The 16,520-nt window shown below is 38.5% G+C and overlaps 1 protein-coding gene across 2 annotated transcripts in view; it reads left to right on the plus strand.

Moving 5' to 3' along the window:
• LRRC3B (leucine rich repeat containing 3B) overlaps nucleotides 1–15,830 on the plus strand; it is an 84,055-nt gene extending 68,225 nt beyond the window's left edge. For both annotated transcript variants that reach the window (XM_058549190.1, XM_058549199.1), the window contains exon 2: nucleotides 14,581–15,830. In XM_058549190.1, the coding sequence (XP_058405173.1) occupies nucleotides 14,745–15,524 (780 nt within the window). In that variant the 5' untranslated portion in view covers nucleotides 14,581–14,744 and the 3' untranslated portion in view covers nucleotides 15,525–15,830. The remainder of the gene's footprint in view (nucleotides 1–14,580) is intronic.
• Nucleotides 15,831–16,520: the final 690 nt, after the last annotated feature.

A 16,520-nucleotide genomic window follows, 5' to 3' on the forward strand; every position in this document is an offset into this window, starting at 1 on the left:
AATTCAAAGATAATAATAACCCATTCATTTTAACTTACTTATAGGCATGAATAGTTTTAATCAAGGGGCATTTTTTCTTTAAATAAAATGACCCTAGCAATAGCTATGGATTATTAATTTTTTTTATCTCTGCCTGCAGTAGACATTAGTTGGTGTTGAGTGTTTCTCTGTGATAATATACAGCCTGAGAGGGATCAAGTGCAAATAGAATTCTCATGTGCAAAACTTGTCGCTTTATACCCCTCCAAATATTTGGGTAAAGTAAGAGTGTAGTAGTAGCATTAAATGTTGTTTTATCATATCTGAATTTAGCAAATATCTTATTCTATGGGTGGTTTTGCTGTAAAAATAATGGGGCATGAGGAGGTATTCGGCAGGGGGACCAAGTATGTTTGGGAAATTCTGAGTTAGGTTACTTTGCTGTAACTTCTCAGAACCTTGAACAGACTGATGCCCATTCTGACTCTCAAGGAATGTGTTTGTCAGATTTATGTGACTGCAAAATATTCATTTGGTGGAACTCTCAGACAGCTAGTATTACACAGAACCCTTGGAAAATCTGAACTTGATTCTAATCCCTTTGAAGGTAGGTTTAGAATCAATAGTATTTGTCAAGCATCTGCTATGAGATGGGCACTATCAGAACCATGTCAGAAAACCAGGAAATTAGTGTTATTCTTAGTTATAGTTCAGGCAATGAGACTCAGAGCAGTTAATTCACTTGCCCTAGATCCCCTAGCTGGTACCAGAACTGCGAGTTGAACCTGGTTTTATCTAACTTCACGCCTATGTGCTTCCTGTACACTTTGCTGAGATTCAGAAAGTTTAAATGACTGCCCGGGGTGGCTCAGCTGGTCAGAAGAGACACCGAGTCGCATATACTTTTGTAATCCCTGTAGCTCCTAACAGAAAATAGATTATCAGTCAATGCCTACTGGCCAATATCTTTGTTTATTACCTAATTATTATTATGATCATGCTCATGGCAAAAAAATTGCAATGACAGAAAAAAGTATAAGATAAAAAGTAAAAATTTTCCTTCGTATCATCATCTCCAGAACCATCCGCTAGAGATAAGACTGTTATCAATTTTTTATTGTTCTTCCATAACTTTTTAATTATACGTGTGTGTGTATGTAGATCTTTCTGCTTTGTTTGACACAGATGAGATCATACATGTACATTTTTCACCTAATATGTATTTGACATCTTTTTTTAAATCAGGATTTCCTTCATCATTTGGTATTGATGTATCATATTTATTTAATCAATCTTTTTGTGATGGATTTTTAGCATCATTCTAGTTTTTTGCTACAACAGTGCCTTAATGATGAAACAGTTGTATACTTTGCACACTTATGTTTTTAATAGAAAACAAAAAACATGCAGGGCATCATTTTTCCCTGGGGACTCCTCTTAGGAAAAATAGTAGACTATTACCAAAACAGTGTTATAGGAACTATAAATACAGTCATCCCTCAATATGTTGGGGGGGTGTGGAATTGGTTCCAAGTGCCCTGCAGATACCAAAATCTGAGGATGCTCAAGTCCCTTACGTAAAATGGCGTAGTATTTGCATGTAACCTACTCACATCCTCCCATACGCTTTAAATCATTTCTAGATTACTTATAATACCTAATACAATGTAAATGCTATGTAAATAGTTATACTATATTGTTTAGGGAATAATGACAAGAAAAACAAGTCTGTACATGTTCAGTACAGATGCAATCATCATAGGCCTTTTGATTTGCAGTTGGTTGAATGAGCAGGTGCAGAACGTGCACATATGGAGACTTGACTATAAAGGTTTTTTAAGACACAAAATTTTGACCAAAAATAGTATCCTTCTTCTCTGGTCTGCTCTGCTCTAACCAGGGAGCAAATAGACAGAGCCAGTGATCCCATCAGATGCTGTTATGACCAAGATCCACAATAACTAAAACCAGAAGAGGGCAACTCAGCCTCCTCAGCTGTTACCTTCCCGGTGGAACAACTCTACATAGTTTGTTTTTGACACTATGGACACAGATTCAATACAAACTGGACAGATGTAACCAACGCTTTGTCATTTTAAAGACATTTCCCATTATGCAATGGCCCTTTCAATAATGTAGACCATGAACAGAATTCAGATAAGAAGTTGAGAATCCTTTGACTTCAAACAATTCTACCTCTAGGAGTTTATCTTAAGGAAATAATCCAAAGGGAAAATGTATTGACTCAAAATATTCATTTCAATTCCATATTATTTATGGTAAGTTATTAGCAAAAATGAGAGAAAACCAAAATATCTAACGAAAGAATAGTGTTTAAATAGATCTAGTATATATATCCATTCACTGGGACATTATGTAAGTATTAAAATGGTAAAGGTTGTGGTAATTTAGAACCTTGAAAAAAACAAAATCGTTACCCTATGTCAAAATGACAATTATAAAATAATGTGTGCACACATCTCATTTTGTAAGGCCTGGAAGAATAAAATATTTGATTTGTTAGATGTTTAAATTCTGGATAGCCTTTTTAATTTATAAAAAATTATATCTGTTTTATAATATTATTTGTAAAGTTAAAAGTTAATAGTCCAGAGAAGATAATTTATGTTGATGTCTAGGAAGACTATGGGCCCTGAACAAAGGTCTGTTTTAGTCTCAGTCAAGGATTGACATATTTTTTTAAAATGGCCTCTTGTAAATTTGTCTAGGCTCTCTCCTAACTCTTAAGGATGTTGTGTGTAAGTGGGATGACCATGTGTCTCATTTTGTCTGGGAAAGTTCCTATTTAAGCCTGTTGTCCCGGTACAGTTGTTACCAGCACCACTTTTCACTGTCAAAAGTGACTTAGTTTGTACAATAAATTTTATAGACCCCCTCACTATAGCGGCCATGCTAACCATCCCGTTCTATCACATTTTCTATCCTATCCCTGCTTTATCATGCGTCTCTAGTAAACACCATCTCTAGATAATAATTTACCTTTCTATAGCTTAGAAAGTCTTTCAAGGATCAATGATTTCACTTCATGCTTAAGGCTAAAGAAGAATATATACACATCATTAGTGAAATTTTAAAGATATTATCCATTATGCTGTATGGTAGTCTTTTCATAGGATCTTTTAAAAATTCTGAAATTTGAAAATGTTTATCTATACTAATAACTAATCATCTTTCACTATGTGAGATAATAACCATTTTGCAATTTGACATTTCTATCTTCTTCCTTTGTCTGCCAGGAAACTCAGAGCTGAGCCCGGTACTTAGTTGCAGCAAAAACCTTTAACCCAGTGTAATGGGAAGTCAGATAGAACTGATTTCACATTCTATTCCATACTTACTCTACTGTATTAGTTTCCTGTGACTGCTGTAACAAATTACCACAAACTTTGTGGCTTAAAACAACACATCTATTCTCTTATAGTTCTAGAGGCCAAAAGTTTGAGTCAGGTTCACTGGACCAAAATCAGTTTTTCAGCAGGGTCACATTTCCTCTAGCGGCTGTAAGGGAGAATCCACTCCTTGCTGCTTCCAGCTTCTGGAGGATGCCAGCATTTCTTGACTTGTGGCGACATCACTCCAAACTCTAGTTCAGTAGTCGTATCACCTTCTTCTCTTCTGTGTCAATTATCGCTCTGCTTCCTTCTTATAAAGACATTTGTAATTACATTTTGGGCTCACTCGGATAACCCAGGATAATCTCTCCATCTCAAGATCTCTAACTTTGTTACGTATATGCAAAGTCTTTTTTTCCATGAAAGGTAACATTCATGGGTTCTATGGATTAGCACCTAGATAGATATTTTGGGAGGTATTTTCAGGCTACTACAATCTACCCTCTGGCCCTCAAAGATTCATATCTATCCCCCATGCAAAATATAATCATCACATCCCAACACCTCGAAAAGTTTCAACCCTTTGTAACCTCAACTCAAAATCCAAATCCAAAATCTCATCTAAATCTCATCAGCTCAAAAGTCCCAAATCTCATCGTCTAAATCTTCTAAAGCAGATATGGGGAGACTCTGGATATGATCCATCCTGGGGCAAAATTCCTCTCCATCTTTAAAGTAAAGCATTTAGTCTAGTGCCTTGCACATAGCAGATACCTAAGAAATGTTAGCCACCATCAGAATATCCCATTTATCACATTAAGGGGAGGGTAGCTCTCCACAGCACTACATTGTCCTAGCAGACAGAAGACAAGGTGTAAGATGATGATGTTGATGATAACAACAAAGGTAGTAGTAGAAGTGACAGTAATAGTACCTCTTGGAGAGTTTATCGTGCAACAGAAGATTTTATAAATTTTTTTTATGTGTTATCTCAATTAATCTTCATGAAACCCCTTTGCAGTAAGAACTATTATTACCCATGTTCAATTGAGAAAACAGTGGACTAGAGAGGTTACATAATTAATAAATGGCCAAGCCGTGATCTCCATGTTGCCCAATTAATACCAGGTTCACCCTGCACATGTGTTCATTTTGTGTCACAATGAGGAACTAAGCAATACTCTGATTAGGATTCCTATGACTCCTGCTTTACCAGGAAGGGATTTGTTGTCTCCTTGAAGTTCTTTTTTGTTTGCTTATTTTTAAGACATAGAATCTCCCCTCCTCCAAATTTTCATTAAAAAAATGTGAAACTTTCAGACAAGTTGAAAAATTGGTACAATGAACATTTTTATATCCATCACTTTGCATTTACCAAATGTTAATCTTTTGCCACTTTTGTCTCTCTCTTTCCACATATAAATATAGTCTTGTTTTTGCTGGATAATTTGAAAGTTGCAGTTGTTGTAACACTTTACCCCAAAATACTTTAGAGTGTACCTACTAAGAATAAAGACTGTCTCCTTCCTACTCAGATCATGATAAGGCCCAAGAAATTTAAATTTGATACAATAATATCTAACATACAGTCTGTATTCAAATTTTTCTTTGATTGTTCAAATAATGCTCTTTTCTAGCAGTTTTTAAACCCAGAAGTCAGTTTCTCACACTGCCTTTAGTAGTCACATCTGTTTTCCTTTAATCTAGAATAGTTCTGCAGCCTGTTTTTGTTTGTTTCTTTGTGTTTTTTGTTTTTTTCCCTTCAATAATCCTTTGAAGAATCCTGATCAGTCACCCTGTGAGATGTCTCAAGTTCTGGATTGGTCAGACCTTTTTGTTTTGAGTAGATTCAGGTAAATATATTTTGGCATGATTACTGTAGAGGTGATGTGAGAATCATTTCCTAGTTGATTATGCTCAAGAAAAAAGAAATATGAGGCTCTGGAAAAAGAATGATTTTTTAGGAAAACAACTAAATGCTGAAACCCGTAACAGAGCATGATCTCTCAATGATCATTGACAGTTTCTGAAGCACATTTCACATATATTTATTTCACTTTATCCTCGTAACTATGAGACTAATGAGGTGGATATTATTGATCATAGTCCTAGGGCAACCAGGGCATGGAAGTGTGAGTGATTTGCTAAGTTCCTGGAATTCATTCCTCAGAAGCTGGGGTTTGAATCCAGTTTCTGGGCCTTGGTTTTCAGTCTCAATCCGGTGCTTTTCCCACCAAGTCAATGGATAGAGTTAAGCAGGATGAGTTTTTATAAATGGTAACAATCACTCTTCCTACTCAGAAATGCAGCTGAATTCAGCATAAATTAGTGCATTCTAGAAGCAGCTTTCAAGTTGCCTCTGGACCCTGGTAAGTCTTTGGGAGCCTAGATTTATGTAGGTTATGTGTTTACAGTTTGCAAAGCTCTCACTGTTGTAAATGTCATAGACTCTTGCTGGGAAATACTAATAAAGAAGCAGAAAGAAACTGAGAAGGGTGGGTTCCCACTCAGTCACCCTATAAACTTGCAGCATGTTGAATAATAAATACAGACGTTAGCAAAGACATAGTCTTATCTTTTTTCTGTGTTTAGTGTTCACAGAGGGACCCAATACTGGGTTCCCAAAAAAGTGGTTTTTGCTTGCTTTTTATCTTTCCAGCAGGTTCATGGGTAGGAAGAACTTTTAAATCTGCCCTGGAGATCTATGGGCATTAGATCCTGTAGGAAGGAGGCAATGTGTTCACAAGAGTTGTTTTTTTCCCTGAAATTGAAAGTTTGCTTAAAGATTTGTTTTGTGAAATAGATTTCAAAAGAGGAAAACAGTGCCTGAACTGACTGAGATCTGGGACAAATGGATTTCACGTCATTTTGATAAAAGTTTTGTATCCGAGTGGCCTTTAAGACGTTCTTACAGAAAAAGGAAGTTCTCCCTCTCTTTATTGAGTTTCCCAAACTTTGTAGAAAGCAGTCAACAGAGGGCTTGACATTTGAAATTCAACACTTGTATTTACAGACTCTCCATATCAACATATCAAAAAGTGGCCCGTGAAAGAGATATATAAACTAATGAGTATTGAATGATTGGGACCTGTTCTGTGGGACATCTGGGATCCAGGTTCTGTCCTTCTGCTAACCAGCTGTGTGATTGTGAGCAGTCTCCATTCAACCAGTTTCTCTGCTGTACTAAAGCAGGACTAATGATGCCCATCTTGTGTATCTGAAGAAGCTGTTTAGAGATAATTAAATGAGAGCATATCCATGGACTTCCCCACAAATATCTATGTTCACAAATGTAAGGCAAATGTATAATTTTAGAGCTGGCTTAGAAGCGTACTTCGGCCTTTCTCCCTCCCTACCTCTATTCTGCCAGTATTTCTTTTCAGCATTCAAGAAATCCCCAATGTAAAATCCATCGTGGTCCTTGTTCCTCATCTTAGTGGAGTCAGGTGAAAAGGAGAAAAAAAATTACTATAGTTTAGCTGTAAAACGTGTGGTGCCATGTTTGACCACAAAAGCTCTGGAAGCCCAAAGACTTGCGTTCAGATCTTGCCTCTGTCATTTAGTAGCTATGACAGTGAGCATGTTACATAAACTCTTTATGCCTCAATTTGCCCATCTGTATAAGGGTCGTAATTGCTACCTTTCAGGGTGGTGGTGAGGATTGTGTAAGGTGATATATAAGTATCCAGAATAAAATGCAATTTTACTTTTTGTCTCCACCATTCCTTTAATCTCTGTTCTGTGTGGTGATTGCCCTCCCCTAGTCCCTGAATGAAAACATCAGCCAGTCCCATAATTTTGTGCTTAGCCTTAGGATATAGATTGTCTTACCATTCCTTTAAGTCGTGGACTCAATTAATTTACAAGGAAAAATTAAATACAATAATTTAAATGTCTGGTCTAAGAGAATGTCATTTAATATTCAACTACTCTCCCCTCCTCTTTGTTTCAGGCTCAAAGGGAAGGGAAAGGGAGTGTAGTGGGTGGCTCGATTTCTCTGGTAGTGGATATATTCCAGATATATATTCCCCAAATCTAAGCATCTACCCTTCAGTTTCTAGTCCTTCTGTGCTACCAAGGAATCCTACAGGACAGTGAGACAGAACCCGAGATACTCTCCACAGGGGATCTCATTCCCCTGGATGGCCATATCCGATCCATACAAAATAGTTTCCGACCCCTTGTCTGACAAACTCTGGGAGTGCAGGCTCACCCCAACTTCCAAACATCACCCAACTCTACCACAAAGTGATGGGTCAACCTGGTTCTTGTTCTAGGACCTTCTGCCCCTCAGCTCCAGGAATCATGTAATAACTCTCTTTTCTTCTTGGGGAGGTAACAAGATAGGTACCTCTTGATGCTTTTTACCCTCTGAGTGGGCAAGAACATGTTAGACTCACAGAACATGTGTCAAGCTTCATATGGAAACTTGACCCCTCACTTTGGAATTCTATATCCGTTTAACCAGGGACCTAATCAGACTTCAGTTTACCACCCTGTTAGATGAATTCATCACTTAATAAATACCTAGCATGTAATAAATGCCAAGTAAATGATAGCTGTTTTATGATGAAATGAAAATGGATCCCAACTCACTTCAGTGTTTTATTAAATTCTTCCTATGGGCAGCGTGAGAATATAAAAATGAGTAAGACACTGACCCAACCCTCTGAAAACTCATGATCTGGTAGTAAATAGATGTCTTTAATTTGAGTAGAAAATGATAAATAATATAGTAGAGGCTAGGATATCAGAGAAGGTAGAGTTTGGAGATTTGGGGAGCTCCGTGACTTAAAAAATTCTGAATGTGCAAGCAGATTATATTCCTTTTAAATATAAGGATCCTCAATTCCTTCTGTATCTGTGTGCCTTATCGGTTCGTATCCTTAACTAAATGATAATAGCCACTGTTATTAATAGCCACCTAAATGACTCATAGACCAGATCTTCATAGTTGGGTTTGAAACCAAGAAAGCTATTCCACACTGTAGAGGTCTTCAGCTGAGATGGTTTCTGATAAATCTCGTATTTGTAGGATGAAGTGCCATTCATCATCAGCTTTCTAATCATTGATCTATGTTTATCGGGTTCAGGTTTCTTTGTCTGTGTAAGGAAGTGTGGTGGGAGATACAAGTGGAAAAGGAGGATTGTTATGAACAACCACAGGGGGTCATTAAAACTTTTTGACCAGTGGGGTGACATGGGTAGGTGTTACTTTAACCTGACATCAGGAGAATGGAAACAGAGAGAGACTCCACACAAGCAGTCGAGGAAGGAGGCTTTTGCTTTCTTTCAGAACAAGATGATGGAGTTTGAAAAGGAAAGAGGCATTGGGAATGCAAAACAAGGGAGAGGTACAGGAAGAATGAAAATGAAAACTTTTCAAGAAATCGGGGGGAAGAACAGGTGGTTTATGATGGAGGAGGCGGGTGATTGGGTGGCATTGAAGTGTGAAAATGATTTTACTTTTAGGTACGCCCAATTTGAAGCCCTGGTGGAATCTTCTGGTGATAGGTGGTTGTGAATGGAAATGTAGAACTAAAATTCATGGCAGGTCTCAGTGCTAAAGATATGAATTAAGGAGTTGTACCTACAAACAGGATTTCAAAGAGCAGCAGGGGAGAAAATTACCTATACAGTTCATTCACCTGAATTGTTCAGGTCCCAGCTCTCTTTTCCTGTTTTTTGGGTCAGGAACTACACAGATTGATGGCTTCTGCAACCCATACTTAGTTCACAGAAAACCTGAGCAAATAAAGAAATCAATATATAATTTCTGTACTAGCTTATAAAGCTAATTTTGGAAATATTGCATTGAAAGTACGTACTCAAACTTTAATCTTTGTAGAAATAAACAAAAATTACCCAAATGAGAACAAGCAAAGGCCATGAATTCCAAGCTTTCTGTAGCAAGGGACTCAGCCACTATCCCTTGCACTTGGCAGAGACTCAAAAGCAAGCAAGGGAGTATAAAAGCTTTATAGTGGAAAAAAAGAAAAGCCTCAGATATGCCCTGATTGGAAGTTCTCAGCATGGGGACGCCGGAGGCAGGCTAACTAGAACCGCGACATCCTATGTGATTGCTTATGGAGCAGATTTGGCTTTCCCTGGTTGGTCCTAAGTTGGAAGCAGGGACAAAAATTAGAGAAGCTGGCAATTATGGATCAAAACCTGGTTGATTTGGGCCAATTGCTACAGAGGTTGGAGTTTGGCTTCCTGAGCTGGTTGCTGCAGGTTGCGCGTTAGAGGTCTGTTTTTATATATGGTCTCACCATTGTCCCTTTGTATATTCGGTCTCTCATGTTGAAACATATTCAGCTTTTTAAAACTTATTGTCTTCTCATCTGCCTTACCTTCTAGGCTACCATTGTCCAACTCTTTCATGCACTCAAAAGTTGCTTTCTGTGGCCTTATGTTTGGATTGGTTTTTCAGCTAATATCTGGTCCTTTGGTATTAACTCTTTTAAATATTTATTGTAAAACAAAAACAAACAAAACACCTCATTCCATAAGAAGTTAAAATTGTACAGAAGAGTATAAAATAAAAAGACAATTCCTCTTCTCCCCTGCCAGCCCCTGAGTTCTGTTCCTCAGTGTTAACTACTATTAATAGTTTCTTATACATCCTTTCAGAAATGGTCTGTGCATTTGTATACCAATTATGTACCTATAATTGCATATTTACCTCCTCTTTTAAAAATTTTACACAAATAGACATACTATAAGAGCTCTTTTGTTTCAAGCTGCTTTTTGGGGTGATTTTGGAAATCTTTATATCAGTACAAATCAATCTAACTTGGTCTTAAATTTTAAAATTTTGATAGGTATTCCTGAATTGCTCATATAAAAAGAGTGTCCCAATTTATCCCCTCATCAAGTGTTAGAGAGTGTTTTTTCTTCATTCTTTCGTTAACACGAGTTATTCTTCCTAATTTTAACAAAGATGATACGTACTTTAACTTGAATTTATCTTACTGTCAGTGAGATCAAGAATCTTTTCATGTGATTTATTGGTCATTTGTATACATTGTTTTCCTATCCATTTTTCTATTGGATCAGTTTCTTATTCCTTTGTAAGACCTTCCTGGATGTTAAAGAAATCAGCCCTTTATTTTATCATCTGTCCTTTTGCTTTGTGTGGTCTTACTTTTTGCCATTCGGAGTTGTAATTTTAAGTACTTAAATTCATGAGTTTTTTTTTCATTGATTTGAATTTTATGTCCTAAATTGAAAGGCGTTCCTATTTTGCTATGTTTTGCTTTTTAATCAAGTCCTTCTGTTCGGTGGCAGAGTTGCATGGAATGTAATTGGAAGAAATTGGTGTGTCTGGTATTTCTTTCTAAATTGGTACACTCAGTTATCTCAGAAGAGTTAATGAAAGCTTTTGGGTTAGAAGCCCCAAGTGTTCCTGAGTATCCGCTAATGATGAGAAGAAAGAAACAGGAAGCAAGACAGAGTTGTTAATCAGCCACAGAAAGAACTGTCTTCTCAGGCCATCTGCTAAGTCCACTTTTTGTTTTTCTTCTGCAAACAGTATTTGATGGTTGTCATCCAATCCCAGCATTAACTGCTGTAGCTCAGAAACCTGTGTGACAGGAACATGTGAGCAAGGCATGGCTGTGGGGATAAAATGGCCCTCGTTGGGGACACAGCTCATACCTGAACATCACGTACAGAAATACTATAGCTTCCTGATTGCCCCAGACATATTTGAAGGGAAGGAGGGGATGAGGATAGGGTAGTCTAATGAATTGAGAATTGCAGAGGGGGAGTTAGGAAGTAGAAAAGATGCTGTTTAATTTGGTCTGTCACTTTGGTGGGTCTTGCTCCTTATCAGAAGGACAGGCAGTGACTGCTGCTGCTATTGTTGCCATCACCAGTGTGACTTCAGGCCGTCTTTATGTTCTACCCACTCATTCTGAAGTTATTAAGGAGGGATTTTTTTTTTTTTTTTCCCAGAAGGATAGCTTGTTTGCGACTTTGAGTTTGTGGGTAGACCTGACTGGAAACAGAACAGGAGGAGTTTCAGGTTTCCAGGCTCCTCTTTATCTCTGTGCTGTGCTGGATGATGACTGATGTCAGAAGAATGCCTACTTTTTGACTCTGAGGCACATCTCCCCATGCCTTCCTTTTCCAAGAAACACTGTTGACCTATCCAGTAATTTAAAGCAATGTTAAGCTGGTAATCCATTTGGAAAATAGTAATTCAGCATGATAGAGTGGAGAAGCAGCTCTTCCATTCTCCCTGCTGAAGATGACCTTGACTCGATATCTTTGGCCTTGCTGTCTGCCTCCTGGACACCCAAGGGCTCAGCTCGCTACATCCTATATCTCTTGTCACTTTGTCCTGGCTGAGGGTAGAGGTTCTAGAGGCTGAGTCATAGCAGCCCAGAAATCTAGCCAGTCCCAGAAGCTTTTATTCTCCTTTTATCAAACATCAGAGAGAGAAGATGAAATACTTAGTTTGAGTCCAACCTCTTTGAACGCAAGGGATACTCTGTGTTTATACTCATAATAGGCACTCTATCCAGTGTATAGGTGGACCATTTGGGATGTGAAGGATTCCATCTCAAGAGGGATTGCACTCTGATGTTGAGAACTCAAGATATGTCCTAACCATTTCCTGTCTGTGACTGTGACCATTGGACTGATCATTCTGGAAAAACTATGATTAAGTCTAGAGGAGCCTACTGAGAAAGAGTTCCATTCTTCCTTCCATCAACCAGGAGTCTGCACTCATGATTTTCCACAGACCACCATTTTGACGTGTAAAACCAACAGACATTTGATGAGCCAATGTTTCTGTTAAAAATAATAAAAATAATTACATAGGAAAGAAAAAGCACGGCTAGATTACTCAGTACTTCATTGGTTCATTCATACAATAGATATTCATTTAGCCCTCACTACATGGCAAGCACTATGCTAGGAGTTGGGAATGTATCCAGAATAATAATAGTAACTATAGCTAACAAGTATTGAACTCTTACTGCCTATTAGGCATTTTGCTAAATGCTTTATGTGGATTATCTTATATAATTCTCAACCTTGTAGCTAGGTGCTTTTATAATCTCTATATGAAGATAAGCAAAGTAAGATTTAGAGAGATTAATAACTTGCCCAGGAGCACACTGCTAATAAGGATTGAAGCTGGGATACAAACCCAGTGTACTTCCTACTTTTTAATTGTTTGCTGTTGTTTCTACCTGAGACAGAAACAAGTCCCTGCCATCATGGAGCTTGTAGTCTAAATTAGAGAACACTTTTCTTCGGATAGACTCTTCACCAATCTCTGGACAGATGTGGAGTGTTCTCCAGAGAGTTTCTCACCTTTCTTCAGGATTTAGGCTGTTCACACTATTCAGTTGATGGAAGTTGCTCAATGACATGAGCTCCCTTTATTTTATCTAATCACATTCCTTTCTTCCATCTCCTGTTTCCTTCTCATGTCCTCCTCCTCGCAACTTTTGCTTTCTCCTTCTGCTGCCCTCTCCTCTCTGAGAGTCCCCCCCCCACATTTGTTTATTTCTTTTCTCTCCCATCTAGATGATTACTAGAGTCCCCAAATGCCAAGCAGTGCACTTTTGAAGGAAAACATGGAAGGGAGGGAAATTATCACTGCAAATGAAATGAGCTATTGATGGATGGCTTAGTAAGCCTAGGGGTCCTTCTTTAGCATTCTCTTTAGCATTTAAGAGACTCTGGATTCCAAAAGCACATCCACTCCATTCTTCTGTTGCTAATCTCATTTTTCCTATGATTAACAACCCAGTTCATTATGTTTTCAGCTCACATTAATCTTCTCTTCTGCGAGTTTGGTAACATTTGGAGTCATTTCCCTCTGTATTTATCCATCTGGGATCTTAGGAAAAGATAAGTTTGCAGAGAGTCATTTGTTGCTCATGCAGAAAGTCATTTGTGGCTCACTGCTGTACGAGGAATGAATTTTTCCTTGTTTCTCAGATCCTGAGAAAGAATTCTCTGAAGTCAGGCATGGATTCCCTCCACGATGCAGAGAGCCCCCTCAATGGAGCTCCATGGGGCCCTCAATTTGGGATTGAGCTGCAACATAACAGCATCAGAAATCACAACAAGCAATGCTCTCTGGATCCTGATTCCTCATAGAGCAGGTGGAATTGGAAGCGATGTGGGGGTAGTGGAAAGAGTTGCGAGATTACTGAGTCAGCACAAAGTCTTTGGCTTGAGTCCTGTGTCTACCACCTACAAGCTATTTGACCTTAGCCAAGTCATATAATCTCTCCAAGATCCACTCTCCTCTTTTGTGAACTTGTCCCCAATGTGCTTGTCCTCTCTGTATGAGAGTAGCTGGAGGGTTAACTTATATTCTCATCTCTGTCTCTGAGTAAGCTCATAACCTTGCTATATCACTTAATTTTTGCAATTTCTGAGGCCCCTTCAACACTAATAATATATATATGATTGGAAAGAAAAACATAAGCTATTGGGGGAATTCTTACAGGCTAGTATTTCTTAATTCTCATCTTATATTTTAAAAAGGCTTAAAGGTGTATGTCATATTTGAAGATCTATTTGGGAGGGGATATGTGGTTTAGAAAACAGATAGAGAATCTTTTGGAAATTCAGTTAAGGACATCTTCCCAGGTATAATGAAATCTCAAGAGCCAACAGGAGAGGCAACTCTTTTGGAGATTCTAGGCTGTCAGTCCCTAGCAACACTTTGTTGTGAATGTTGGAATGCATTCATTCATTTCTTAATTCAAGTAGGATGTTTCTTTAGAAACAATATTCCAAATTGGACATCCATTCAAAACTCTGACGGATATTGCTGTCTATGGTCATTAACCATGAAATATCAGTATTATTTCTCATGGTTGTCCAGGTGCAGGGCTAAATTGCATTAATGCATCTGTTATTGTAGTAAGGGGGAAAGGTGTAATTAAATTTTGTTGCTGTAGAATTTAGAAGGGGTTTAGGATGTAGAGAGGACCAGTAGAGATGAGAGAAATCTGGACTGTTTAACTCTGCACAACTGAAAACAAGGCAACACAATTCGAAAATGTTTTCATTTGACAGTCTTCTCCCCCAGCACCTGGGATTTGAGCAGGAGACTCCCATCATGCAGATAACTCCCAGTGGTGTTGACGGAAATTACCTGCATAACCAACCCTCCTGCCCACATAGAATGCCAGACGCCTGAGAGCACTATTAATTGCAGTGTACGTCGTGCTATAAAAGAGCTAATTGGGTCTGTTTCCCTTTCCTTTAGGTACCCAAGCAAGAACAGGAATAATGAAGAGACACATGTGTTAGTTGCAGCCTTTTGAACCAGGCAAGAAGGAAGTCAACAGTGTGGACAGGGCTGGAACCATTGCCACGCTTGCTTGTTGGAGTAAATGAGGAATGGGCTTGTGATTATGCTGACATTCCAGCATGAATCTGGTAGACCTGTGGTTAACCCGTTCCCTCTCCATGTGTCTCCTCCTACAAAGTTTTGTTCTTATGATACTGTGCTTTCATTCTGCCAGTATGTGTCCCAAGGGCTGTCTTTGTTCTTCCTCTGGGGGTTTAAATGTCACCTGTAGCAATGCAAATCTCAAGGAAATACCTAGAGATCTTCCTCCTGAAACAGTCTTATTGTATCTGGACTCCAATCAGATCACATCTATCCCCAATGAGATTTTTAAGGACCTCCATCAACTAAGAGTTCTCAACTTGTCCAAAAACGGCATTGAGTTTATTGATGAGCATGCCTTCAAAGGAGTAGCTGAAACTTTGCAGACTCTGGACTTGTCTGACAACCGGATTCAAAGTGTGCACAAAAATGCCTTCAATAACCTGAAGGCGAGGGCCAGAATTGCCAACAACCCCTGGCACTGTGACTGTACTCTACAGCAAGTTCTGAGGAGCATGGCGTCCAATCATGAGACAGCCCACAATGTAATCTGTAAGACTTCCGTGTTGGATGAACACGCCGGGAGACCGTTCCTCAATGCTGCCAATGATGCTGATCTTTGTAACCTCCCTAAAAAAACTACCGATTATGCCATGTTGGTCACCATGTTTGGCTGGTTCACCATGGTGATCTCATATGTGGTGTATTATGTGAGGCAAAATCAGGAGGATGCACGGAGACACCTTGAATACTTGAAATCCCTGCCAAGCAGGCAAAAGAAAGCCGATGAACCCGACGACATTAGCACTGTGGTATAGTGTCCAAAGTGACTGGCATTAAGAAAGAAAATCGTTTGCGATTGCAGTAGAATAAGTGGTTTACTTCTCTCATCCATTGTAAACATTTAAAACTTTGTATCTCAGTTTCTTTTGAATTATTCCACTGTTGAACTTTTAACAAATATAACAAAAAATAATTTTAGTTTAGGTGATCCACCCCTGAATTGTACCCCCGGTGGCATATTCCTGAGTAAGATACTCTCTGAATATTAGTTTGACCCATCTCACTATTTAATAATGAAATTTATTTTTTTAATTTAAAACCAAATAAAAGCTTAACTTTGAACCATGGAAAACAGAGTGACTTATTGGTCAAGAAAACAGTACAGTCATTCCATTGCTTTAAAAAGAAATAGACAATCCTTGTGAGCCTAAAGAACTATCATCATAGAAGACATGTTATTAAGCCCTACTGTACTTTGGGGAGCCATAGCTGAGTTATTGACCAACTAAGTATCTCTTGGACTTGAAAATACTGAGCCTTAGCAAACCCAGGTGATATTACACAGAGTGGCATCCTGCAGAGGCTTAAGTTGGGATGCCTCTGGGTGTTTGCTACCTAACATCAGTGTGTTTAGCTATAAAGAGCCCTTCTACTTCTAAACACACTACTTCTACTCTATGCTAGACACACGGAAAACAAAAAGACAGCACATATTATGTCCTCAAGATTACCTTCTGGTGGGCAGGGGTGTGTGACAAACACACCCCTTAGAAATAGCCATGCTAAAAAGGAAGGTCTGAATAGTCATGTAGCATCAACTGTGTGCAAGCACTGTGCAAGGCATTTTTATACCATTATTATATCTTTAAACCCTCACTACAAGATGAGGAAGGGACAACTGCCCCATTTCCATGGGATTAAACTGCAGGTGAAAGAGGTTCAATGACCTGCCAGATGGAGAGTATCAGAACTTGAATTTGAACCAAGTCATCCTTTCTCCAAAACCTGAGGTTTTCTTATTACGTTCCTAC

This window comes from Diceros bicornis, chromosome 2, assembly GCF_020826845.1.
Source record: "Diceros bicornis minor isolate mBicDic1 chromosome 2, mDicBic1.mat.cur, whole genome shotgun sequence".
Lineage (NCBI taxonomy): Eukaryota > Metazoa > Chordata > Mammalia > Perissodactyla > Rhinocerotidae > Diceros > Diceros bicornis.